General features: G+C 40.7%; 5 protein-coding genes across 6 annotated transcripts; 2 read left to right on the forward strand and 3 right to left on the reverse strand.

Annotated features, from left to right (window-relative positions):
- The first annotated feature begins 414 nt into the window (after nt 1–414).
- On the forward strand, nt 415–4,665 carry LOC148415924 (THAP domain-containing protein 5-like). 2 transcript variants are annotated; one of them, XM_088427788.1, is made up of 5 exons: nt 415–602; nt 1,682–1,865; nt 3,085–3,629; nt 3,860–4,046; nt 4,320–4,665. In XM_088427788.1, the coding sequence occupies exons 1-5, from the start codon at nt 529–531 to the stop codon at nt 4,434–4,436; spliced, it is 1,107 nt and encodes a 368-aa protein (XP_088283914.1). In that variant the 5' UTR covers nt 415–528; the 3' UTR covers nt 4,437–4,665. The 2 variants fall into 2 exon arrangements, with proteins under 2 accessions (XP_088283914.1, XP_088283915.1); XM_088427789.1 differs by having other exon boundaries at nt 1,682–1,802.
- A 4,510-nt stretch (nt 4,666–9,175) lies between these two features.
- LOC148415925 (claudin-3-like) lies at nt 9,176–11,218 on the reverse strand. The gene has a single exon (XM_088428087.1). The coding sequence runs from the start codon at nt 11,125–11,127 to the stop codon at nt 10,480–10,482; it is 648 nt and encodes a 215-aa protein (XP_088284213.1). The 5' UTR covers nt 11,128–11,218; the 3' UTR covers nt 9,176–10,479.
- Nucleotides 11,219–14,158: 2,940 nt separating this feature from the next.
- LOC148415926 (claudin-4-like) lies at nt 14,159–16,044 on the reverse strand. Its single transcript, XM_088428086.1, has one exon. The coding sequence runs from the start codon at nt 15,849–15,851 to the stop codon at nt 15,195–15,197; it is 657 nt and encodes a 218-aa protein (XP_088284212.1). The 5' UTR covers nt 15,852–16,044; the 3' UTR covers nt 14,159–15,194.
- A 3,092-nt stretch (nt 16,045–19,136) lies between these two features.
- Nucleotides 19,137–19,808, reverse strand: LOC148415927 (claudin-9). Its single transcript, XM_088428325.1, has one exon. The coding sequence runs from the start codon at nt 19,791–19,793 to the stop codon at nt 19,146–19,148; it is 648 nt and encodes a 215-aa protein (XP_088284451.1). The 5' UTR covers nt 19,794–19,808; the 3' UTR covers nt 19,137–19,145.
- A 4,450-nt stretch (nt 19,809–24,258) lies between these two features.
- Nucleotides 24,259–25,026, forward strand: LOC148415928 (claudin-4-like). Its single transcript, XM_088428324.1, has one exon. It carries the CDS (start codon nt 24,300–24,302, stop codon nt 24,921–24,923), a length of 624 nt encoding a protein of 207 aa, XP_088284450.1. The 5' UTR covers nt 24,259–24,299; the 3' UTR covers nt 24,924–25,026.
- The last annotated feature ends 818 nt before the right edge of the window (nt 25,027–25,844 follow it).

The following is a 25,844-nucleotide window of genomic DNA, read 5'->3' on the forward strand; positions in this document are numbered from 1 at the left end:
CAGCAGTACTCACCTGCAATTTGCCAACCGAGTGTATCCTGGCTCCGATTAAAAGGTCTAGTTAGGCCACGCAAGTGGTTATGTGTGGAGGTTGAAGTTTTAAGCACTGTTTTCAAATGTGGGAAATAAAATTAAATTGCAATACTACAGATAAGCAGTTGAATAGAAAATTACTTTGTAACAGAACGAATGAAGGATGGACGGATTCATCGTTGTACAAATAAATTCAAATGTTTGTTTTTTTTCAATTCAATGAAACAAAACGTCAGTATCACAATGTCAAAAAACAGGTCATTATAGACTATTTTGTTTCGTAAACACTGGGAGGAACAAAATAAGATGACTTTTTTTAAATGGCGCTAAATTCAGAAGATCGTCGCCTGAATATGACGTCACCAAAACGATTATCTTGTGTCAATATGTCGTAAAGCGAGCGCACCGTGTTGTCAACACTGCACGAGTTTCACCTTGTCAACACCCCTGGACACGTAAATAAAGCTGACCTGACGACGACGATTAGGCCTCAACATGCCCAAATATTGTTCGGTGCCAAACTGTAAGAATGACTCGACGTTCGGCAGCGACCAAAAAAGCTTTTACAAGTAAGACGGCTTGGATATTACGTCGTTTGACGTGAAATCGTTACTGCTCATGTGGGTGGCCGTGCGTCTTTTTCTTCCTGATGTTTTTAAACTTCATGTTATTATTTTAACTTTGTTCCGTACATCTATTGTTTAACGAAACAGGCACGGGTTTTATTTGTAAAGCTCACTCGAGGACGTGTTTCTTACGCGTCATTTCTTGGATTTTGACCTTTGAACCCGGAGTTTCGAGTTACCTTGAATTTACGTGACGTGTTACTTCTTCAAGTGAGGGATACCAGAATAATATGGCCACGGATTGCAGATTTGTAATCCAATCTTTCACATACAACCCCAGTTACATCTCCTATTCTGATTAAATTAATAACTAAATAATTTTTGTCTTCTGTTTCCATATGCAACCTGTTGTATATTTCTGATCTGTCCCATATACAGCCTTCAGTTAAATTCCTTATCTATTTATTTTACTTCTAATTATATGTATTGCTTACCAGATCCATAGCACAGCCCAGTTGTTACATTTATAGTAATTTCCGATTTGCCCATACTACACTACCTCTCGTTACACTATTTGTCTAATTTTATTCCTAATTTAATGGCTCCATATTCATTTTTTGTTGTATTTTCAATGACTGATTCCATAATTGCCATTCAAGTGGTCTGCTTAAGTACATATCTTATATAGTCATTTCGAAGACTGTGATACACTGTTAATATATAACTGCAGTTAGATTTCCTATCTGCTAGTTTCCCAGTCATCCTTTTCTTAAATTTGTAATCCAGTTCACGTGACCTTCCAAAGGTGCTATTTCCATTTAATATTTTACACCTCTAAACTACCAGTTGCATTTACAACCTGTATATTTCTAAAATTCACCAGTACAATATTAGTACAAAATTATTTTTCTCATGTACTACTCCGCCTCCTTTTTTTTTTTTTTTTTTTTTAAATAATGTTTTTGGTCCTCACACAACCCATTGTGACATTTCTAATCTCCTGGTTCCTTTAACAACCTCTTGTTAAATTTACACGATACTAATCCTAGTCTGTTAAAAACACATGTCTTACTTGACCCCAGGTTTCCACTGCAGGATCCTGAGCGACTGCAGCTATGGCTGAGAAACATCGGCCGGCACAACTGGACACCCTCTCGACACCAGTACATCTGCCACGAGCACTTTTCGTCATCGTGCTTCAAGGTACGCTGGGGGATTCGCTACCTCGAAAATGACGCTGTGCCTACCATCTTCCCGAAAGTTGAGGTAAAAGAAAAATGTGACCTAAAACACAAGTGTAACTCTCTTAATCTGTTGCTTCAATTTTTGATTTTGAGTTTTTCTCTTCTACACATTAACAAGATCCCTATACTTTTCTTCTCTATAAATTTCATATACAATATGTTGGCGGGTTGGGGGGGGGTACGTAGGTGGAAGTCCAAATTCTATCAGTCCATGCAATTACTGCTACCTTCTTTCCCAGGAACATGATGACAGACCCTATACTGTTCCATCCTATGATTAGGTCATCATGCTTGTGTTTAGGTCCTTATGCCTGTGATTCATTACAGCTGCAGGAGACATGACAATTCCAACAGAAAATATCCATGTCAACCAATAAACATGTTGCAGAAAAAATATGGGATAACACATATAATTATTCTCACTTTTTTTTTTTCATTGTGGCCGTAGGCTATATTAGTCGAGACCGTTCAATTCTTGGTTAGAAATGTTAGAAATTCCCCAAAAAACTCTTTGTTTCATAAGAAATTAAATAGCCAAGTTGCCAAATTTAAGATGTTATTTATATTCACTTCTTTAACTTTTGAGTTTAAAATCTCATGATGTACACCCTTTAACCTTCTAATCTACGAGCTATTGGTTTCAGATTGAACTGTTGCTACAATTTTAATCTTCTGATTCTATTTTCCAAAACAAGGGTTAAATTTATTGCCTGTGTTAGATTACTGTTGTACATATTTGTTATTCAAATTATATTTGTAAACCTCCAATTCCCTATACAGCTTTGTTTCGTTTCGACTTTAACATTTCCATTTATTAATATTTGCTGTTTGTGATCTTAGATCCATCCTCTAAGTTAATTTCTAATGTCTTGATCCCATATTCGTGTTTATTTTATTTTCTAATAGTTCCCTAATCTGCCTTTTGATGTATTTTTGATCTATTTATCATGCAGTTACTCTTCTAATCAACTCTTTTCCCACCACACTGTTGTTACATGTGTAATCTATGGATTCCATAGATACTAGTCTTTTAGTTCCATGTTCCACTAAATTCATGTACAAACCCCTTTTCCAAATCTATACCTTTTTAATATACTGTGTACGAAATAACATCTACTAGTTCTGTAACTCCACTTAATCTACCTTGTACATAACCTTTTAATTATTTTTCTTATCCACTAGTTTTCTCTACAACCTCCAGTGGAATGTGAATGCAAAAACAGTTTTCTGCATCTTTGTAGAAACGCAAAGCAATGGATGATAATGAGAAGAAACCCAAAGCGCTTCGCAAGGAAGTGATTTCGGTGGAGGACCACAACTCGTGGGCTCTGGGGGGCGGGTCGAACGCGGCCACTAACCTCCTCTACGTACCTACACTCCAAACCGCGCCTCCCTTAATGCAGCCAGCTGATGGGCACAATGACGGCGGGCTACTTCTGCTGCCCAGCGACTGCCAAGAAGATCTGGCGGGCGCCTTTCTCGCCCCCGCCCATAGACTTGCGGCCCAAGAAATGCCCGTCGAGGACCTGTGCCAAACTCAGGTCCTCGCCTGCTTCGAGTCCATACCGAACGTCGTCTTAGGACACCTCCTGGTCTCGTCGGACACGGTGCTATCATCCGCTCTGAGCCCTGAGCCCATTGCGTCCACGTTGCCGATTGTGTCCAAACACGCTCCCCCGCCGCCGCCTTCGCCGCCCCTCCCGCTTGAGGCGCACAGAGGCTACGACCAGCAGGATGATGATGACGACGACACAGACGGTTGGGACCACCAACTGGAGGAGCATTGGTGAGATGTTTCTTCTTGTGTGTGTCTGCCTATGAGTTTGTGTGTATTTTTGTGTGTATATTTGCGTGAATTGTGAGAAAGAGTGAGAGAGTGAGATTATAGGTACAGCTGTACTAAAAAATAGAACATTTCTAATAGAGACTAATAAACACAACAGACATGAATGAACATGCACCAGCATGTCATAACAGTGACTCACTGCGTGCGTTTTCATTTGATTGGTGGGACAGCTACCACAAACATCGTCTGAGCAAGGAGCAATTGGAAGCTGTCGTGGCAGAGCTTCAGAAGAAGGTGAAGGTTCTGCAGCAGAGGCACAGGCGCCACCTGGACAAACTGCTCGGCCTGGAGAACACCGTCAGTCAGCTGAGGCAGAAAAACCTCATGACTGAAGAACGACTGCAACTCCTGGAGAGGGTGAAGACACGTTTCTTATGCCTTCACCCTCACACGTTTACTCACGCTCACTGTGGCATGAATTTACTCCCATATCATCTCTCACAGTTACTTTCATATACTGTCTCACATATTTACCCTAGCACATTGTCATACCTTTGCTCTCACACACACTACTACTTCTTACACAATCACATACAGTACACACCCTCAAAATATCTCTCGCTCTTAAATTGTCTTTGTCAAGAAGGTGCTGCAGAGCTTTTTATATATTCTATATTGTGACTCATTCAGGCGTACATCCAGAGCAGCGCCAGCATGTGTGATACCGGCGAGACTGTGGCCATCATCTATGAGGAGGATGACTCCACATACTTTTACACTCTCAGCGACGGTGAGGAGAAGCTGTGAAGGACACGTCTGAGTGCCACAAGTTTTTTGTTTGTTTGTATCTTTTTTTGGCTCATTAATTAAAACATGGGTTAAACTGATTTGCACAATTATGGATATCGGTGACAGTTCTCAGTGTGTTTGTTTTTTAAAGGTCTCCACCCTTTCCATTTTCCTGCAACCAGTTTTTGTTTGACTATTTAAGTGTTTGTTATAACATCATTATAATTAAAACTTTCATTCACACATGCTTATTGTGTTCCTCTTTTTTTGTAAAGTCAAGTTTATTTTTGTAGCCCTGAATCACTGCAGTCTCAAAGGGCTTCATAGGTGAAAAAAAGTAATACTATATGAGCTTCTTATAGTGTACAACTTGTTACAGTTCACATTTACTGGTTTAAGTTAGATGTCTGGATTTAAAAATCACCCACTATATAATGTTGCAAGCCCCATTGTTTTTTCTTCAACTGGATTACGTAGTGTTGATATGTATATGACCGCTAGTGGGCGTCAGAGATCTTTTACTGATTTTGCTTCAATCTCAGTATTGTGAGTGCATTTTCATATCCACCAGTGCCTACTATGCAAGGTCGGGCCTTTTCTTTTTTTATTTTAAACACCAAGATCCTGATTTTCAGTCCAGCTTCTGTCCTGACCCGAGCGTCGCAGCGCTGGGCTCCTATCTATTTGATGCTTGCTGCTGGAATTTAAGGGAGGGATTTTTATGTCTCTCTTCATCTGGCCTAAAGCGTTATCAGCAGGTATTAATTCACATGTGCCTCTGTAGTGCTGAGCTAATGGACCCACCGTTCCACCAGAGCACACCCAGACAGCACAAACACACACACAGTAACACAAGGGTTGCCGGTACAATGTGACCCAACAAAGTCGACACACTGTTCTGCCCTCCCTTCTTTGTCTGCACTTTGTAGTCTTTCAAACATACATAAGGTTTCGCTTTTAGCTCCATGTACTGCCAATAACTGTATTTAAATTGTTACAGTTGCATTGCATGAAGCGTTATCAGCAGATATTAACTCACATGTGCCTCTGTAGTGCTGAGATAAAAGACCCACCCATGATTGGCCCTTTCTTTGATACTTGGGTCTTCAGTAGGGACATATGCACTAATCTACTCTCTCATTGCAATTACAAAAACCATCAATACACAAAGGCAACACAACAGCACACAACTCTGCCACACACATTAGAGTTGTCAAAAAATAAAAATAGTTTCACTCAACACAATCATACTCTGGGTTATTTTAAACTGTAAAAACAGTCATGGTTATTTCGAGACCATTTCTGATGGTAGGTTGCCGTTCATTAGTCTGTAAATGAAAACAAGCCAGTGCATATCTCTGGAGTGATGGGTGGAGTAGCTTTCTCCAGTGGTCAATCTAAGTGCAGAGTGAAAAACAGAATCTAATGTTTTTTGTATGGAGACAGAGACGTGTCTATAGATAACGTCACTATAATACAAAACATTTGGAAAGACTGCTCCCAAGATGGCAAGGCAAAATTTGTTTTGATGTAAAATATCCTAAGACCTATTCATGTGTCTCTACCGTAGTGGAAATTTGCTTTTGCTCTAAATTGTTTGAGTTAATCAAGCTAGTCTAATGAATCCTGGTGTGCTCAGTAGAAGACATCCTGGCCTTTCAAACGACGTCTCGTGTTGTGGGATGCTACTAACTTGATTGTTTTGCTGAGCCATAGTTGACACAACAGTGGACAAAAAGGAAAAATGAATAATAGCATTCTTTAACAGCACTCTCGTTTTGTAGAGTAATGACAATTAATGAGAATGTTAAGAATGACTTTCGCTACTTTTTTTTCTTTGATTCAATAGACTGTGCTCCTCCTGGCATTTCAGCCTTGGCCTTGTGTGCGTACTGTAAAACACACATGTGTATACTGGATATGAAGATGGTGACTAGTCAGTATGTTGCATTAGTATTAGTTGTTCTTCGCTGATGATAAAGAATGCATGCCTGTGATCATTTTTAGATTATATGTCTATTGTGTGTTGATCCTGTGTTGAAATGAAAATATGTTTGTTATAACACAGCAGCACCTTTGATATTCATTAGTCCGGCGATGTTATTTTGTTTCTTTAGCAAATCAAGATAGCAAATTAAGAATTAGGACTTCAGTTGCATGAAGTTGCAGTAGCTGTTGCAGATGAGTACGTTTATTGCAGCTTCGTGAGAAGACAGTGTGCTTGTGTATTTTCACTGGCAGTTGAAGTGGGGGTGCGGGGGGGATTCCTATTCATTCCAACTTCAGGTGCCAGGCAACCTCTCGGCTCTCGACATTCCCCAGTTTCGGTCATGTGACTATTTGTCAGCACACTTCTTTGGCCAGAGCCAGCCTAACGTGACCAGACCCTTGTCAAAATAAGTAGAACACATGGACCCAGATGTTTTTAGATATACTAAAATCATGTGGGTTAAATTAACACCAAATATAATACATGTGTGTAATTTAATTGTGCTTCTAAGTTTGGTCGGGATTTAATTGTATTTTGTGCAGTGAGTCAATGATTAGCTCAAGGCTGGTTAAACATGCCTGGGGGTCCGACTCCAGTCAGCGGCTAGGCAAAAGACAGGAAATTAAACAAGCAAAGGAGGTATGTTTGCGTGCTTGCATGTGTGTGTGTATTACAAATGAATGCCTTAAATAAATAAATGAATAGAACACAAAGTAATATAAAAGTCCAGTAGAAGGAAATGCCTTTATCAAAATGTGGCTGTACAGCTTCTTTTCAAGAAGTACAGTGAAGTACAAAGAATTTTAACAGAATACTGTATATTGGTGCTATGGTGTCTCATTTTGGACACTGCGTGGCACCCACATAATGATGTACATTACAGACGAAGATGAGAACTCACAAAGAAATAATAATGTCACATCAAACACAGAACCGTTGGGTGCCAACTGCTGAGCTGTGACTAAAGTAAGTTAGCATTGTCAGCATCAGAATGATGACGCTAAATGCTATTGCTAACATCAATGCTAGTTGCAGTACTGTTCCACTTTTTTTTTTTTTTTTATGCTTCAAAATCATCTTTCAGGCTGGATTAAACCTCCTTGTGGGCCAGGGATTACAGGCTTCAAGGTTGTGCTCTTATATTTTTCCATATTAAGTCTTGTTAAAGAAGTTCTATTCATTCACAAAGTTCTATTCATGGTTAACTCCTTTTTGATATGTTGTATGACATTTTATTGTGATAAATGAGTAAACGATTCTAACTGGCAATTAGCATGAGGCTAATGCTAATTACGAAAGGTAACCGCTATGCTAGTACGTACAAAAGTTGCATACACTAAATGTAGGTACATTGTGGGTACTTATTATGAAGCTAGCTAAGCTAAAGTGTTATTATTGATGTCAATCAATTCATTTATGTTTTACAAAATCTTTAATTTACATAATTCACTGAAAGTGAGTCATTTCAGTTATTGAAATACAGTATATGTGAAATGTGAACGTATGATAATACATCGTGGTTATACTCCACTGCAATATTTTTGTCTACGTCTACCAAATACTTTTCTAATTATCTATACGTATTATATTGCCTTTTTTGGTTTTGCTCAACAATGATAAAAGACATTTTGATAAAGGAATTGTGATTGCATAATGTATAGTGAACTGAATAGATTGTTTTATACACTGTGTGTAGATTGGGATTAGAGTTGTTCTTGGATGCTGAACCTGAGTTGTACGTTTTATTTTGATCAGGTTAATGTTCAAAAACATGCAACAGTAATGCATTGTGTTTAATTCTTAGCGTAAATACGCATATATTTATGCAGCTATACAGTTACTGTACTTGACTGATTAATTTCCTTGGCTGTGGAATGTTGATGTTGTGGCGTAGCTTTAATTACAATGGCCACGTCACTCTGAGTCTTTGTATCGGTGACACCGATATACAAACGTAACTCGAAACACTTGCCTATCAGTCGTACATTAATATTTTAAAATCTCGCCACTCACTGGGTGTGATATGCTGGCTCAAACCACAAATGTGCTCACAGGCCACTTTATTAGGGACACAATTTCATGGGATTCCCAACTGTTTCAGAATACGATATTAAAATTACATAAATTAAGATTTCTTTTTTCTGGCACCTTAAAGTAATTAAACATACTGTACTGTACGTTAATTTTTGTGGTTGTATCACACTGGGATCTGGTTCTAATTATTTAACCCTTTCACTTAAGCCTAGAGACTAATAATTCTAACTGTCTATCAAAACGGAATTCTTATTATCTTAGCACATTTGAAAAGAGCTGGATTACGTGTACTCATGTTACTTTGACTTTATCTATGTTTTTAAATTACTTTTCAAGTGTTGTCAGCCATTATTGCCTTTGTCTTCTTTTCTATTGCTGTAATGACTGTAGACTACTATGTCTGTTTTATCCATGTGACCATTACTGTATTTTGCATTTGTAAATGCTTTTAGCACTCAAAAGATCCTCTCATCAAAATAACCTTTTCTCATTTTAATTTGTTCGCGTTTACTGTAGTAACGCTACTTTTTACTTGAGCGCCCTATTTTGCTGCTCTTTCTGCAAATGAGCTCGCCTTCCCTGAATGAAAGTGCTTTATTTGAGTAGGCGCCCCCAATGATTTATCGCCACATAAAACTAAAGGTCGCTGCGGATACTCCAGCGCCTGTTAACCGAACCTTTTGCTCACTATTGAATGTCAGAAATGTTGGTCAAATTCAAGCAGAAAAGCATATTAACTTAATTAAAACATGAGGATGTTTATTGTCAGGATGTACAAGAACAGAAAAGTTGTATGGTGGACAGTGTTTGTGGTTTGGACATCGGTGCACATTGCATCACACTGCTTGTGTTATGAGATTTGACGAATGACGCTCTTACTGTTCTGTTTATTAAACACATCCTTGTCGATAACCCCGCTGGATTATTTCAAGTTATCTTGGAACACATTCTGGAAACTTAAAGGCAACGTCTTAATGTCTGGCTCTTAATTTCAGCAAAGAGGCAGACGCTTCTGTCTGTGCAGTTTGTTTCTTAAGGCAAAGCAACTCAATAGAGTTATGAGGGTAAAAACGTTAGTGTACAGTATTATGACATGTACATAATTGTCCCTGCAATCAATTGTTAAATATAATGTTCACAACAAAATTAATACAAAATCAGGAGTCATAGTTGTGGCACACAAAAAGTTAAGAATTCAACTATTGTTCTTTTTTTAAGAAGCATTTGTTCTGGAACCACAATGTTAAAAAGTGATTAAAAACGGATTCGGCAGAACTATGAAAGTTTTTTTCTGCTGAATGTCAGAGGTATTATTAACCTGTGTATCCAACCGTTGCCTTCCACACAACAGAATAATAGCTTCATGTTAAATGTAACGTGGCCAGGTTTCACACTCAGGAATAATTATTTTATTATGTAGGACATTTTGTTGTTAGGATTTTGTTTGGTTGAGTGCCATGAGGATTTTCAAATGTGATAAATCTGCCTTGGCTCAATATACATTTGGAAACGGTGCATTAAAGACAGTGCGCAAACATGTTCGATTAGCAGGGATTCAAAATTGAGGTCCGGTTCATTGAAGATTCGAAATGGTTGTCGATGCTTTTAGAAAAGGTGCATTTGGTTCACTGAAATTTCAAAATCGATGCTTATAAATCCGTATGGGAGGTTCCAATAAGTGACAGACAGAACAATTAAATGCACCTCCACTAGATGGCAGAAGGATTAATTGTAGTCATCGATATGTAAGTTTATTGTAATTTTTTCTAAAAAAAGTAGCTTTCTTTTAATTTCACCTCAATGCAGCCAGTTTCTATGAAAGTTTAATGGGTGTGCTGTGAGATTTTCCCAAAATATGAGCCACGGCTCCAAAAACGTTGGGAAGCATTGGTCTAATCAGTCATTAGTGAGTATTAAGCAAGTCACACATGAGACTTACAGTTATAAATGTACAGAAATCAAGCGACGATTGTTTGAATATTTTTCATCATCTCCTGGGAGAGACGGCTTTGCAGTTTTTTGTGTCCGCGTCCTTGTTCACACATAGTCTTTCCTCTCCATGCCCTGGCCCCCCGCGGACCTGGAGGCCGAGTATGCCATTCGGGAATTGTTGTAGCGGGCCTCGCTGGGCGGGCACGAGCAGCAAAGCAGCCCGCCACCCAGGATCAGGAGGGCGGCGGCCGCCCATCCGATGTAGAGCGCGGCGCCCAGTTCCCGCCGCTGCGCGTCGGTCAGCAAGGGGTTGTAGAAATCCCGGATGATGGTGTTGGCCGACCAAGAGACGGGGATGAGCTGCATGACGCCCGACACGATGAAGAACACCCCGGAGATGATCATCACTTTCGCTTTGGACGCCTCCTCCTCAATGCAGTTGGTGCATTTGGCGCCGGTGATGGCAATCAACACTGCCATGATGGCGAGCAGGATGGAGATGACCGTGAGGGCGCGCGCGGCCTGCAGATCCTGCGACAGCGCCAGCATGGAGTCGTAGACCTTGCACTGCATCTGGCCCGTGCTCTGCACCACGCAGGTCATCCACAGGCCCTCCCAGATGATCTGCGCCGTCACGATGTTGCTCCCGATGAACGCCGTCACCCTCCACATCGGCAGGGCGCACGCCACGATGCCGATGATCCATCCCAGGATGCACAGGGAGATGCCCAGCAACTCTAGGCCGACGGACATCCTGTAGGCTCTTCCACCGACGTGAAACTTGAAGAAGTTGGCACTGTGTGTGTGCGTGTGTTTGTATGTGTGTGAGCGGCCCAGACGGGAGCACTATGCTTTATAAAGTAGGGTCAGGTGGATGGGAGGAGTCCTTGGAGGAGCTGACATCACCGCAGAAGGGGGGCAGGGAAAGACGGCAAGAAGAAGAGGCTCCCCTCTCAGCTTTCACAATGGGCCTTCGAGGCCACAATGAGACCTTTTATCACATAGCAAGTGTGGAAGGCAGATAAACACTTTGGCTTAGAGCATTTGGGATGGTTTTAAGCTGAAAATCACAGGTTTGGTCACTGAGCCTATCATAGTATAATTTCAGAGGTAGGACATCACTGGAGCAATCAATGGTCCTCACATTGTTGTCAATGGGATGGAGCTTTTGGATTAGACAAAAGGAATTTGTGATTAATCTTCTTAATTTGGAATGATTCAAAAAATGAGTTTGCACTCTACCAATAGGTTAACATTTTCTCATTAAGATTCTCTTTCCGGCCTTAGCTGGATGATAGTCTGATATTATTGGATGTATAATGTCACATAAATATGACATCCACACACTCGAAAATCATTTGAGTCAAAAGCAACCGGAACTGAGTCAAAAATTAACTGACTTAACTTTTGGAGTAAAACGTAAACTTTCTAAAAAGTTTGGGTCGGTCGACTTTTGACCTGATTTGGGTTGTTTACCAATTGTTTTTGGATTGTGAAACATGTCGGTTAAAAAGGTTTTACTCAAAATTAGATGACTCAAAATGCTGTTATACAAAAAAAAAAAAAAGAAATCAACTGGGTTGAATCATTTGTGGCTCTTTTATACTTCTGTGGCTCCATGTGACTGGAAAATAACGAATACTTTGTTTAAATTCATTTTACAGTATGTATTTTTAAATTATTTGTAAAAACGAAGTTTATGGTGCAATTGTAACATTGAAATAACCCTTGTTTTAAACATTCGATGTCAGTATGAGTCAAAACTTTAGAAACACCTTCGAATCCATTGCTTTTTAATCACCCCCCCCCCCCCCCCCCCATTGCAAATGAATACATGAATACTGGTCATCCAGACTGTGCAGCAACATGCCAAGGAATCATTTACAAAAGATTTGAATGACTTTCAATGACTTGTATTTTCAAGTGTTTATAGCTTGAATTTCTTGACCTTTCAATGTGTATGAGAACATTTGAATTTGATGGTGTTTTCCAACTTTGGGCTGGTAACATGAATATTAATCGGCTGGTCCAGTATTTTTAAAATTTCTGTTTTATATTAAGTAAAATAGTTCTGAATTCAGTTGGACTGATTGCGTGAACCACAAGCAATAAAAGGGATGTCATTTTTGAGTTGCATTTTTGGGTGGCTACAGGTGTATTATTTAGGCTTGGCTTTAATTTCATGAATACGACGATTACTACAACATTTTATTATTTTTATATCCATTTTCATCTTCACTTGTTAAGATGTCAAAAAGAATTTGTGGCTCTAAATCTTTGAATTTTATGTGCAACACAGTCAAACATCTTTTTGAGTGTTACAGGTTGCCAAACCCTGGGTTAAATTCATCATTTAAAAGTTTGTTTTGGTAGCCTTTTGAACAGATTTTTTTATTTATTTTTAACCAAATAGTTGTTTTTAGGGTGTAGAAAAGATCAGTAAAAAATACACTTGAAAACTGTTGGGTCAAAACAAAAATGATTTGACTCAATAAAAATAATAACTTGAATAGTTGCGTTAGTCTGCTGCTGACACGATTTTTTTTAATCAAATCGTTTTTAGAGAGCAAAAAAATATAACTTTGTTCAGGACTTTATGTTTTTTTTTTTTTTTTTTAACCTGTTCTCAAACCTTTTACACCTTGTAAAAATAAATGAGTAATTAAAGATGCTGAAGTTTTATTCATGAAAAGCACATTTGCTGTCCATCCATTCATTATGCTGATCGAGGGTCACAGGTGTACTGGAGCCTATCCCAGTTGTCTTAGGGCAGTAGGCGGGAGACCCCTTATGATTGCCAGGAGATCCCAGAGCAAACAATGACAAACAATATTTTACACTCACAAGCTGATGTAAGGTCAGTTTGGGGCATTCAATTTGACCTATCATGCATATTTTTGGAAATGTGGGAAGAAACCGGAGTACTTGGAGAAAACCCACGGAGAGGACATGCTCACCAGTCTTCCGTCGTGCCGCTCGAATTTCCTGTATCTTAGTTAAACACAACTGAACTGTCCAAGAGAACATGTGACCACCTAGAGAGCATCTGATTGGTTGCGAGTGAAGAAGTACGAAGCGAGCTTTATTTTCAATTTGGTTTGGGATTTAGGCAGCAAACATATGAAGACTGAAGTCCTTCACTTGGGTTAGAAGGTATTCAACATGTTCTGCTGTTTATTTTGAATGCATCCATGTAGCAGAAGGACTCTGGAACTTTCTCAAACTTGCCCCGGTCACTAGAGCATTCACCTGCCAGCAAACAGTGTTTGATGGCCTTTAATGACTGTCTGTCTGCCCTTGGAATTCTTTGGCGCAATGACCGTCTCTGTAGTAATGGTGCCCCCTCCCCGCCGCCACCATCAACGGCTACCTTCTGTCCTCCCCTCACCCTCTTCCTTTCGCTAACCATGAAGCAAGTCCTTTGTTTAAGAAGCTGACGAAGTAGACGGACGTTTTTGTTATCTGGGAGCAAACAGGCAGTTAGACGGCTGCTCTGATGCTGTGGAGGCCTCCATTCATTTGAAAGTATGTCTGAAGGGCCCTCCGTCAGAATGAAAAAGCCAGTTTGCATTCCAGACAGAAAGTTTTATCAGAAAACGTCGATTGAGTTAGATTGATTAAGTTATCCTTTCACAAACGGTTCAACTAAGTTGGCAGAATTTAGTTCTTTCAAAATGTCAACGGAACAACAAAGGACTGTTCTAATCTCAGATACATCAGACAGATTTTACACGTATTTTTACCAGCGTTTCAATTGCAAACGATCCTAAATCAACTACGAAGATTCAACCGTCCAACCATCCAAACAAATCTTTAATACAACATAATAATAAGAATAATGTACATTCAACTCTTTCATTTGGTTCCAAAACATTATGATAGTAAAATAATAAATTGTATAAGGACCACTTCCACCAATAACAAAAAGACACTGTGAATGACACTTCCCAAAATGTTCATGTTTTTTTAAACAAAAGTTTAAACTAGGACTACAATGTACACCTTTTTTCATACCGAGTAGCAGTACCAGTGACTTATATTTAAAGATTCACCTATCCAAAGTAAGATTATTGTCAATATATCTTGTAATTGTGATGAAAATCTGTTTAATTATTATCAAATATTGCTCAAAAACAAACTTGTTTTGATCCTAGCTTCAGCTCCGCTGAAATATAACGCGCGTTTGGCTGGGACGTAGCGGAGCCAAGAATGGCATTTTTAACTTAAGTTGATACTCGAGCAGAGTTTCATCCATCTCGCAGAGCAAAATTTGTAGCCAGATAACAAAGTGTTTTCGTCTGTGTTTATCTTGAAACACCTCCGTCTGCCGGGAAGGTATGCCAACCCAGTAAAGTTGTGTCAGTCTGTATCATTTCATTTTTTTAGCCTGATTATAGACATGCAGTATCAGTGACGGGGCATCCCTACTGTAGTTTCAACTTGGAGTATACCACAAACTATGATCACAAAACACTTCAAAAACTTGACAACAAGACCATCATTTGATTGCGTATAAAAAATGAATTGGAATTACAATGACACTTTTTCCAATGTACAAAAATGACCCAACTTTGGATGGCCACCAAAATACTAACTTGACATCCATGACCTTGACACTTCCCTGTAAGATGGTAATCAGTGGTTTTTTTTTTTTTTTTTTTTTTTTTTTTTTCCCAACGGATAACGAAGGCTAGGTCAAAAATGCAAATTCACCAAGAGTGAATCGTAAATATTCAGTAGAAGACCATAGCTAAAAGAATGAAAAACAGGAAGTTTGGAGCACAGTGCGCAAACTTCAAAACCGTCCATTAAAAGCCACATCAGACGTAGTTTCTCTGCTCATAGCTGCTTGGGTGGATGGATCTGCTGGGTGGGTATATGATTTTTGATGGAGGCCCGTACCGCTTCTCGGGCTGAGGGGGGCAGCTGGAGCACAGGATGCACCCGCCGAGGAGCAGAAAGGCGGCGGCGGCCCAGCCGGCGTACAGAGCCGCGCCGATCTCCCTCTTCTGGGACTCGGGGATGACGGGATTGTAGAACTCCATGATGATGGCGTTGGCCGACCACGACACCGGGATGAGCTGGGTCACGGATGCCAGGATGAAGGCCGCCCCGGCCGCGATCATTACCCGAGCTTTAGCCCGCTCCTCCTCCACACAGTTGGTGCACTTGGCCCCCATCATAGCTAGCAGGATGCCCACCAGGCCCAAAACGATGGAGATGATGGTGAGAGCCCTGGCGGCCTGCAAATCGCCACGGAGGGCCAGCATGGAGTCATGGAGCTTACACTGCATCTGTCCCGTGCTCTGTACCACACAGTTCATCCAGATCCCCTCCCAGATGGTCTGCGCCGTCACGATGTTGTACCCGATGAAGGCCGACACCCTCCACATGGGCAAAACGCATGATGTCAGGCCCACAATCCAACCCAGGACGGCCAGCACCAAGCCAAGTATCTCGAGTCCCGCCGAAGGCATCTCTCCGAATCACGATCTTCCCGTTGTGCCGTCAACGAGCCAAATCGCTCATATAGCTGGCAGAAGGTGGAGTCTCAAAATTCAAACTGTCTGTGGTGGCGCATCTAAAAAAAAACAGCAGCTTTGGCTCAGGAAATCAGCCTGGGCTTAATCATTCAACTCCTCGGTAGCGCTCCCACCTGTTTTGGTTAAGGGGGGAGTACACACAAAGAGGCTATCTCAGATCTGGAGTGGTTAAAGAGTAACAGAGGTGGTCAAAAACCGGCTGAGGAATGATTAAAAGTGAATATCAGGACCCATGGATGTCTGGCGCGCTGACTTCTCCTGTTTCAGCAGACGAAACCTCTTGACCGACACAGGTCATTCTAACCGCTATAGAAGCCATTTTCTCCAGCAATAGAGTAATGAATTCCAACACTTATATTCAAATGCCATTATAATGTTCCAGAATCCCCTCCAAACAAGACCAAAAAATGTGTGTGCGCACATGTGCATGTGTGTGGTTGGATGAGAGGGCACTACAATACCGTAGTTTCCAAACAGAGTAAGAACATAACTGAATTGAATGTAAAGAATTAAGCAGGTTTTATACCATGATTTCATGCTTAAATTTATGCCTGCCTTGGCCACCAGGAGGCAGTACAATATATAGTACAGTACATACAGTAATACTGTACAGTATGTAATAGTCATGCAGACGCAAATGAATCATCTTCCACTACTGCTATTGTGAATGATTCTTGTAATAGTTTCTTTTGATGAGGTTAAAAATATACTTTTGAGGATAGCTTCATTGTCTAAATATGTCACTCAATTGTTTTATATTTGTACCAACCTTTAGCATGTAAATGCTGTTTTCCATATATGTTAGCATTTAGCTAAACAGACTCGAATGACTACAAACTTTTTATAGATGTTTAAAAGACCACATGCAAGCAGTTATTGATTATTTGGGAAAAAATCAGCTGATTCTTCAGGTGATTAATCAATGTAACAGATTGGAGAATATGTTTATTATATAAATATACACTCACTAAACTTGTGTTACCAATGAAGTGACGTGTCAGTGTGACATCTTTTTAAGAGAATTTCCTCCTCAGTGGAAAAGTTTAAATGTACACATAATTCTTGTCAGCAAGTAAACAGACAATTACCTATGTCCACAATGGTGATTGGTGGTGGGAGGACAAGTGGGGGTCTTATCAGTGTCCTTGTTTTGAAGGTCATCATGTTTTTAAAGGTTTATATGCACTCTGGTCATTTTATGCATCCGACAGCCTTGTTCTTTATAAACAACATTACAATCGTTCTGTTCCTATTGCCATATTATTATTTTTTGTGGATCCTGTCTGATCCCTCGAGTGACTCATTCATTCATGTATTCATTTTACAAATAGGTAACTTTGTGGAATTGTTGGAGGATTCTTCAAGAGTAACAGATGCTCACCACTCCATGTTCAAAGAAAAACAAAAAACATTTCTATTGTAAGTACTCTAGAAGTGTGACATTCTCTAATCTAAGAGACCTTAAGTGACAAATGTTCCCAAATATTTGGAAAAAGAAAAACAGTACACTGATCAACCTCACAGTGGATCTAAAGTATGTTAGTTTGCTGAACACCAATTCCAAAAAACAGTAAGCCAAGTAGGCCACTCTTGTTTGTTTTGAGTCCACTTTGTAGGTCAATCAATAGTTGGAGTGAAAATGTTGTCAAATTCAAATCAATATCACAGTGTACTGAATGCAAATTTTCACAAAAACCTCATAATAATTCATGGTTGCCTAAAAATTAGCAGAAATTTAAAAGACCAAAACATTAATGTAAAATAAATATGTAAATATTTTAAGGTAAAACAGAATCACTCGCTTTTGCTTGTTAAAACACATGGCTAGAGAACCTCAGTTTGTGCAATATTGAAATGAAAAAAATTACGGATTATTTTTCAGAATTGTACTCAGTCGCACATTTGATGGAATTGAGGAGACCAGGTGATCAATGAAGTCTTTGTGAGGGTTTCTGTTGCACGTTCGGCTGATTATCCCAGACTGGGTTTCAGGACAGGTCACAAAGGAAGACGAGGCCAACAAGCCCCCCTTTGTTTTCTTGCTAGGTTTTGCCCGAAACTAAATATCTCATGTTGGGGGCTGCAGCTGGTATGTGCGCACTTTCTTCAAAATAACTCACACAGGTGCTTATCATGGCGGAAGTGACTTTAATGATAGATAGATAGATAGATAGATAGATAGATAGATAGATAGATAGATAGATAGATAGATAGATAGATAGATAGATAGATAGATGGATGGATGGATGGATGGATGGATGGATGGATGGATGGATGGATGGATGGATGGATGGATGGATGGATAGATAGATAGATAGATAGATAGATAGATAGATAGATAGATAGATAGATAGATAGATAGATAGATAGATAGATAGATAGATAGATACTTTATTCATCCCCGTAGGGAAATTCACAGACTATCATGATACAGATGATCATTAATGCAGACTATCATGAACTAGTTCAGAATTAAATAGATAGTATAGGAGTACATGAATTTAATTGCTACCATTGACAGTTGTATTATATTTCTGTCTACTACAATCACATTTGCCTTAAAACATCCATTCGCGCATGACAAAATACAACCTTAATATTTCACTGTAATGATAAGAAAATAATGGAAAACACCATTGGGAGGCTAATGTGGGCAAGCAACAGAAATTTGAACATAAGTAATGCAGTACTCGCAAGCATTTTTTTTGCCCTCTGCATAGAGGGGCTATTATTACTATGCTTACTGTGGGCTGATCTATAACCTGTACTGCCCTCATGTGGCCAAATTGTGCCCAGCAGGAGGATCAGCACAATGTGCATTGAATTGCAAAAATGTGGCAAAAACCATAACATTATTTTTAATTGATGTCCAGAGTGTATGTTCTAATCAATAAAATATTACAGTGCTATTTTTTTTTACCCCAAAAAATAATTTTAAAAAATTCAAGTTAAGGAATTTCAGTGATGAAAGATAACTTGAAATATGAAATGAACTGAATGCTTATCTCAAGGCACCACTGGATATCATTAGCCCAAATGACCATTACATTTCAAATCTGTTGCTTTACTTGAAAGGCTCTCATTCTCCTCGAACAAAAAAGCGACACCCACCACCATAGAAACATGCCCCCCTCCCCACCCCCCTCGAAAATAAAATGTCCCACATCCTTCAAACGTTGACCCGCTGCTCATTACTCGCCCCTGCTGGTCACATTGGAAACACTTTCATCACACGTAGTCCCGTCTCTTGTATCCATGCGGAGACACAGCCGAGTAGTCCACCTGGGCAGAACCCCTACGGGCACGTGCATCTCTCCGAGGGCACGTGCACCACAACAGTGCCCCCCCCAGGATGAGCAGGCAAGAGGCCGCCCAGCCAAAGTAGAGCGCGTTGCCGAAGTCCCGCTTCCCCGTCTCCTCCAGAAGCGGATCGTAGAAGCCCAACACGATAGCGTGGGCCGTCCAAGACACGGCCGCCAGCGCCAGAACCCCCGCCAAGGTCAAGACCAGCCCCCCTGCCGCCGCCAGACGGCGTTTCCCTCTCTCGTCCCGGCTACAGTCGGTACACCGAGCCCCCACCGTCGCCGCGGCGATGCCGGCTACGCCCAACGCCACCGAGACCACCACCAAGGCTCGGGCCGCCTGCAGGTCCCGGGGGAGCCCCAGCATGGAGTCGTGGACTTTGCAGTGCATCTGTCCTGTGCTCTGCACGGAGCAGTTCATCCATAAGCCCTCCCAGATCACCTGGGACATCACCACGTTCTGGCCTACGTAAGCAGCTACCCGCCACATGGGAAGGCCGCACGCCACCATCACGCCGAGCCAGCCCGCCACGGCCAGTGTCAGGCCCAGGATCTCCACGCCGGAAGAAGCCATGGTTTAGGGAGAGAAGACCCTTTGTGTGTGCCGCCTCGCAGGTGATATGATATCCCCTCGGTCGCAGATCCCGAGACGCACTTGAGGGAGAAACTGATTTGAGCTTCTTTATACGGCTTGAAGGTGGAGTCAACGCCAGGTGGAGTGAAGCTGGCGTTGAAGGATGCTGAGAAATATTTCCCGACGGATATAGAAGCTATACTTCTGTAAATCAAATTCTTCATGCGCTATTTAAGATCAACCAATAAGAGGGAGAGCTAAACCAATCAAAGGATGAAAAAAATACCAGAGTCACTCTGAAGATTGAAGAATTGAAATGAATTGAAAATGCGGGGGGAGTTTGGTATTGACGTCAGTATTTGGGACCCTGAAAGTGTTGGGCTAATGTTATTTGCGAGGAAACATTTTGAAGCTAAAATCTGATTGGACAAAAACAAAACAAAACAAGTAACTTAACCAGTAGCCAAGACTCACAATGAATTGGATACAAAAGATGGCTGAAAATGAACAATAACCATTTCACATAAGCACATGAAGATGTTTGGTCCAGTAGATAAAGCTCTTTCCCTCAAAAAGGAGTATGAATGTGACAAAATGCTGAATCACTCTTGGAATGAGATCTGTGTGCTTCGGATGGGAAAAAAAGAACAATACATGGCCTTGTATGCTTTGCCAATTTTCATGCAGACATTCTATGCTGCTCTTACAAAGAACTTATCATCCATACTAGGACTTTGTTGCAAATGAGTCAAAGTATTCTTTGTGCAAGGGGAACTATGTGTCATCAAGAGCGTTCTTCTCATTTACCAAGGTCGCCGTGGATCAGCAGTCAGGGTGATCATTTTCTTAACCTTCGCCCCCTGGCTCCCTCTTCGCCGATTATACATCAACAGAAATCAATTGGCAATGTATGCCTTCGCCATACTGACACAGAAGACAGGATGCAATCTGCATTTTAAGATAATCGAACACCAAACCTCAGAACAATAAAGCGAGCGAGGTAACCACATGGTGACCGCCATGGTTGTAGCAAGTAGGCCCCGTAATATGAATATCGCGCCAAATATTTGGATGCTGAGTAGTACGCAGTCTCCGACATTCACTTGACAGGATTATGGGCTTCCACTTTTACCGCCATCAAAACGTCAAGCGGCGATCCTAACCAGACCCAGCACCAACATCTCTCCAACCTAAAAACCACTTAACCAAAGCGGGAGGATTTCAAGTTGACTGCAAAATCCTGACAGAGTTGGTGCACCCCCTCTATCCCAGACATAACTAAAATGTTTATAATTTTATTGGCGCACTTCCGGGTGCCTGTCAGTTTGCCCCCCCCCCCCCCCCCCCCCCCCCCCCACACACACACACACACACACATCTTATAGTAGCCTCTCCCACACTTTTAGTTGGTACACCCCCTTTTCAATTCACAGCACAAATATGATTAGCATCTTTCTGGCCAATGATCACCTTCTATTTACGTTTGCGGAGATTTTAGGCCACGCGACCCCTTCACCTTCACAACAAATGCACCATAAATATATATTACAAACTTTTCTGAACATCTTCAACTTCAAAGCGGCCTTTCTCAAACAGACGGTTGGCGCATTTCTTCTGACAAAGCAACGCACTAATAAAGATGCAAAAATATTTATTTCACAACTGGATATGTTCTCCATGGAATCTTTCTTTATCAGACAAGTGCGAGTCTGCAGAAGATCAAAATCCAAATACAACATGAATCATGACAGTTTTTTGGGCTCACGCTTGCTGTAATCTTCAGGCATTTGATGGAAGGCCGTCAACAATTCAGTGCAAAAACAAGATCAAGTGGAATAAAAAATGAAAAAGAAGTTTTTAAACATCCAGTCTTTGAAAACATCAACATGTCACCGAGGGAGTAAAAAATTGCCAATTTTTAAAGGATGAGTCACAGTAGTAAATAAAACTGTAAAGAATTTGAGTTCATGAAAAAAAAAGTTCACTTTCTGAATACGGTAATGCATTCTCATCTTAAAGTTGGATCGTAGTTATAATTTATTTGTGTTGTGAATCATTATTACTTCAGGAAGAGTCTTCCTGAAGCAATAATGCCAATGGTTCTCAAAGTGGGGTCCACGGGGGGTCCGTGGCCTGACGGCACGGGGTCTGAGAAATTATTTTGTTTTTTCGGGCCTGATTTAATTTATCTTTTAACAGTTACAGATTTGTGCCTTGTTCGACTGAGTCTTTGTTTTTTGGCGCTAACCAATTCAACCGGTTTAGTATATTCGTTTAAAAATGTCATCATTTTTAAATTTGTCAAAATGCGTTTTGTGTCTTCAATCGCCTGCCAAGAGGTGATGAAGCCAGCAAATTATTTTATAATGCTGCTTTTGACGAAATAATTGGCAGCAAACTTTTTGGGGGGACATTGACCTGGTTTGTTATCAGAAGGTGTTTTTATTGTTTTTATTTTCTAAATTTCCGTGCAGGTAAAAAAAAACAAAAAACAAATAGACTTGTTGTCAAATTGAATATGTTACTGAATAAAAAGGGCACTTAGGTTTGGCTTTTTTTTTTTTGCAAATATTTGCAATTCGCTTTTTAAAAGGGGTCCCTGAATCCAAAAAGTTTGAGAACCCCTGCCTTAAGGAACCAAAAACGCCTTTGTTCACAATCCATGCTCCTTTTTCCGCTTTCGTGTGTGACTCAAAACTGCACTTGCATAATGAAACTGTGACTGGGCCTGAACAACAGTCTCACTCTGATGACATCACTTTGCTTGTCAGCACATGATTTACACCTATGAAAGTCCCTTCAGGCTTTAGCAGTGAAGGCCTTTGTTTGATTTCAGAGGACCATAAACTCAATAGATCCGTGTGTGTGTGTGTGTGTGTGTGTGTGTGTGCGTGTGTGGGTGCATGCGTGCTATTCCTACTTGCTTTGTTACCATAACATGTGACAACGCGCTTCCGGTTTGATGGTGCTTTGTTTTGTGTTTTTTGTTTGTTTGTTTTGTTTAGTTTCTGGGTTGGGTTTTTTTTTTTTCCTTTTGGAGATGTATCGGTAAACTTGATGGAGCAGTGGGTCACAAAGCTGAACTCGTCACTCCGGTTCTCAATGCCCCTTTGCCATGGTTACAGTTTTTTTGTTGTTGTTTTTTTTTTTAATGAAATCTAATAATAAATGATGACGTACTTTTATTAAATGTTACTAATAGTGTGTTAACCATAGGAAGGAGTTTTCTAAACATCTTCTTCTTCTAAACTCCAATATACCAACAGAGTTGGCCACAGGTTCTGAAAGATGATTATAGATGTTAACCTTAAACATGTCAGTAACATATTTCATTGTTAGTATTTAGTGAAGTGGACTTTCCTAAGGCAATCTTTGTGGTTCTTTGCGATGCACAAAGTGTAATTCCTATGTTTTATGGTTAGTTTACATTGTAACTGGCAAAATATAGTTGAAGTGTTTTCTGCTCACTCGTTGAGTATCTGCTAAAAAAATTGCATTGCATTGTTAGTTTGAATTTGATTCATTGTTCAGCACTGATTCCTTCCTCAGCTTTTCATTCAAAAAACAGTCAGATAAATGCGCAAAGAGCTTTCTCCTGTGCCCTGAAAGCATCTCTCCTCAAAGTATTAATTGTGGACATTCCTCCTGGTGCAACTCAATATGTCCAACGATCCCAGTGTGGATAAAACAGAGGGATTGTAGTCCAATTTTTTTTTGGGCTCCGGGACACTGCCTCCATTCATTTGTGGTTCATCCGATTCCCGGGGCGGCACTCTTGACCATAGACTCATTTTTGGGCGCACTCCCTCTCGTTTGGGACCGCTGGTCTTCATTGTCGACATAACTGGAGACCGACACTGGAGTAACCATCTACTTGAAGTTTCACCAACAGGTCAGATTGAGTTTATGTCTTCATTTGGTTGCATGCTGCCATTATCAAAAAAAAAAAAAAAAACAAGGTGCATTTGTTCGGTGCAAAAAAAATGTAATTAATTATGCATTGTGTGTACAGTAGCTTTAGGTTTTTATTGCATAATTAGACATGTCACTGTAAATCAAGTTGTTTCAAGTTGCAATATTTGAAATCATATGCAAGACATTATATATATATATACTTTATATAAAATATCTAGATATATAAAAAGATGGAGCCTCTCCCAACAGTAGGCGGGGACACCCTGGACTGGTTTTATATACACAAGCACACACACACACATTTATACATATATATATATAAAATCCATGTAAAATCCTGCAACTGTAAGTACATTATCCATGGTAAAAAACTAGTATCATATCCCTGCCCAAGAATGGGGCTGAAGTCTTTTTTTAGCGTCTACAAATGAGTCATACGGTGGCCACTTGCAACAGACACCTGACGTGATGACACATGCCCCCAGGGGCACGGCGGATAGGTGTGATGAGTGTATAAAAGAGGCAGTAGAGCCTCACCTCAGCATTTCTTCAAGCAGCAACACTCAAGACAACCTCAATTAGTTTTTGGACATGGTTTCGGCGGGCTTTCAGATGCTGGGCGCCGCCCTGTGCGCCCTGGGCTGGATTGGGACCATTGTGGTGTGCGCTTTGCCCCAGTGGAAGGTGACGGCTTTCATAGGCGGTATCATCATTACGGCGCAGGTGGTATGGGAGGGGATCTGGATGAGCTGCGTGACCCAGAGCACGGGTCAGATGCAGTGCAAGGTGTACGACTCCTTGCTGGCCCTGACTTCAGATCTCCAGGCCGCCCGGGCCCTGACCATCATTTCCGTCATGCTGGGCGTGTTGGGGTTGCTACTGTGCCTGGCGGGCGGCAAGTGCACCAACTGCGTGCGGGACCAGGGAACCAAGATCAAAATCTGCGTGGCTTCCGGTGTGGTCTTCATCTTGGCGGGGGTGCTGTGCCTCATTCCTGTTTGTTGGACAGCACACGGCATCATCAGGGACTTTAACAATCCACTGGTCGTAAGCACACAGAAGAGGGAACTGGGCGCTGCCCTGTACATCGGCTGGGGGGCCTCGGCCCTACTCATCATAGGCGGCGCCCTCCTGTGCGCCAACTGCCCACCCAAGGACGACTACCCCACCAAGTACCCGCCCAGCCGAGCGTCTGCGCCAAAGGACTACATTTGAGGGATGTCCAGAACTTTCATCAGCCACATAACGGCCTGCACCTGCTGACCTGAACCTGACCTTGCTTCTTGACCAGAAACAGACAAGATATTTAACATGTTACAGTTTTCTTTGGTTAAACATTTCTATATTTATACACTGTTTCATTTCATGTTTCATTTTCACAGAATTTGTAAATAAATTGTTATAAAGATTATCTGTATCCCTCCGTTGGTCTTGTTTTGTTTTTGCTTTAATTTATTGCCCAAGTGAAAAAGAATTAACCTCTTGATCAGTTGTTCTCAAACTTTTCTCCCCAAGTACCACCTCAAAATGTTCCAACATAAGCTTACTATCCTTAATGTAGAAAACATTGCCTAAAGGTTACCTCAATTCTCTTGAATATTTGAAAAACTATACGCCTAAAATTAAAGCTGTACAGTGAAACGTTTTACTGAAATACTGTATTGATAAAAGTTACCTACATATTTTTAAATGACCTAAATACTGTACTTCCTCCAAGTTGACAAAAGTAGTGCTTAGCTGCCCTCTTGTGGCATCTTTGGGCAATTCAATTAAAGTGAATCTTGACTTATACATCTTCAAAGTGTTTTTTTTTTTTTTTTATAGTTAACTATAGTTATCCTGCTCATGGATACTTCAACATGGTTGCCAGTGAGATGGATTGAACCCACAGCTTTACGGTTGGGAAATTAGTCCGCTACTGCTGACCCATGCTACCCCCTTTGAACATAAATAATGAAATTCAAAGCCCAAAGAGGATTGTAAGGGTCATTGGAAAAATATCTAGAAACCTAGCACCAAACACGAAGACAGCAAGTTATATTTAACCCATCGTTTGAGAACAATAACGCAAACCTTCTGACCTTGGACTAATTGTGGTGGGTCAGCACCACTGAAGGTAACTAGACCTGTGTTTTT

Source organism: Hippichthys cyanospilos, chromosome 11 (assembly GCF_059441005.1).
Source record: "Hippichthys cyanospilos isolate Australia breed blue-spotted pipefish chromosome 11, RoL_Hcya_1.0, whole genome shotgun sequence".
NCBI lineage: Eukaryota > Metazoa > Chordata > Actinopteri > Syngnathiformes > Syngnathidae > Hippichthys > Hippichthys cyanospilos.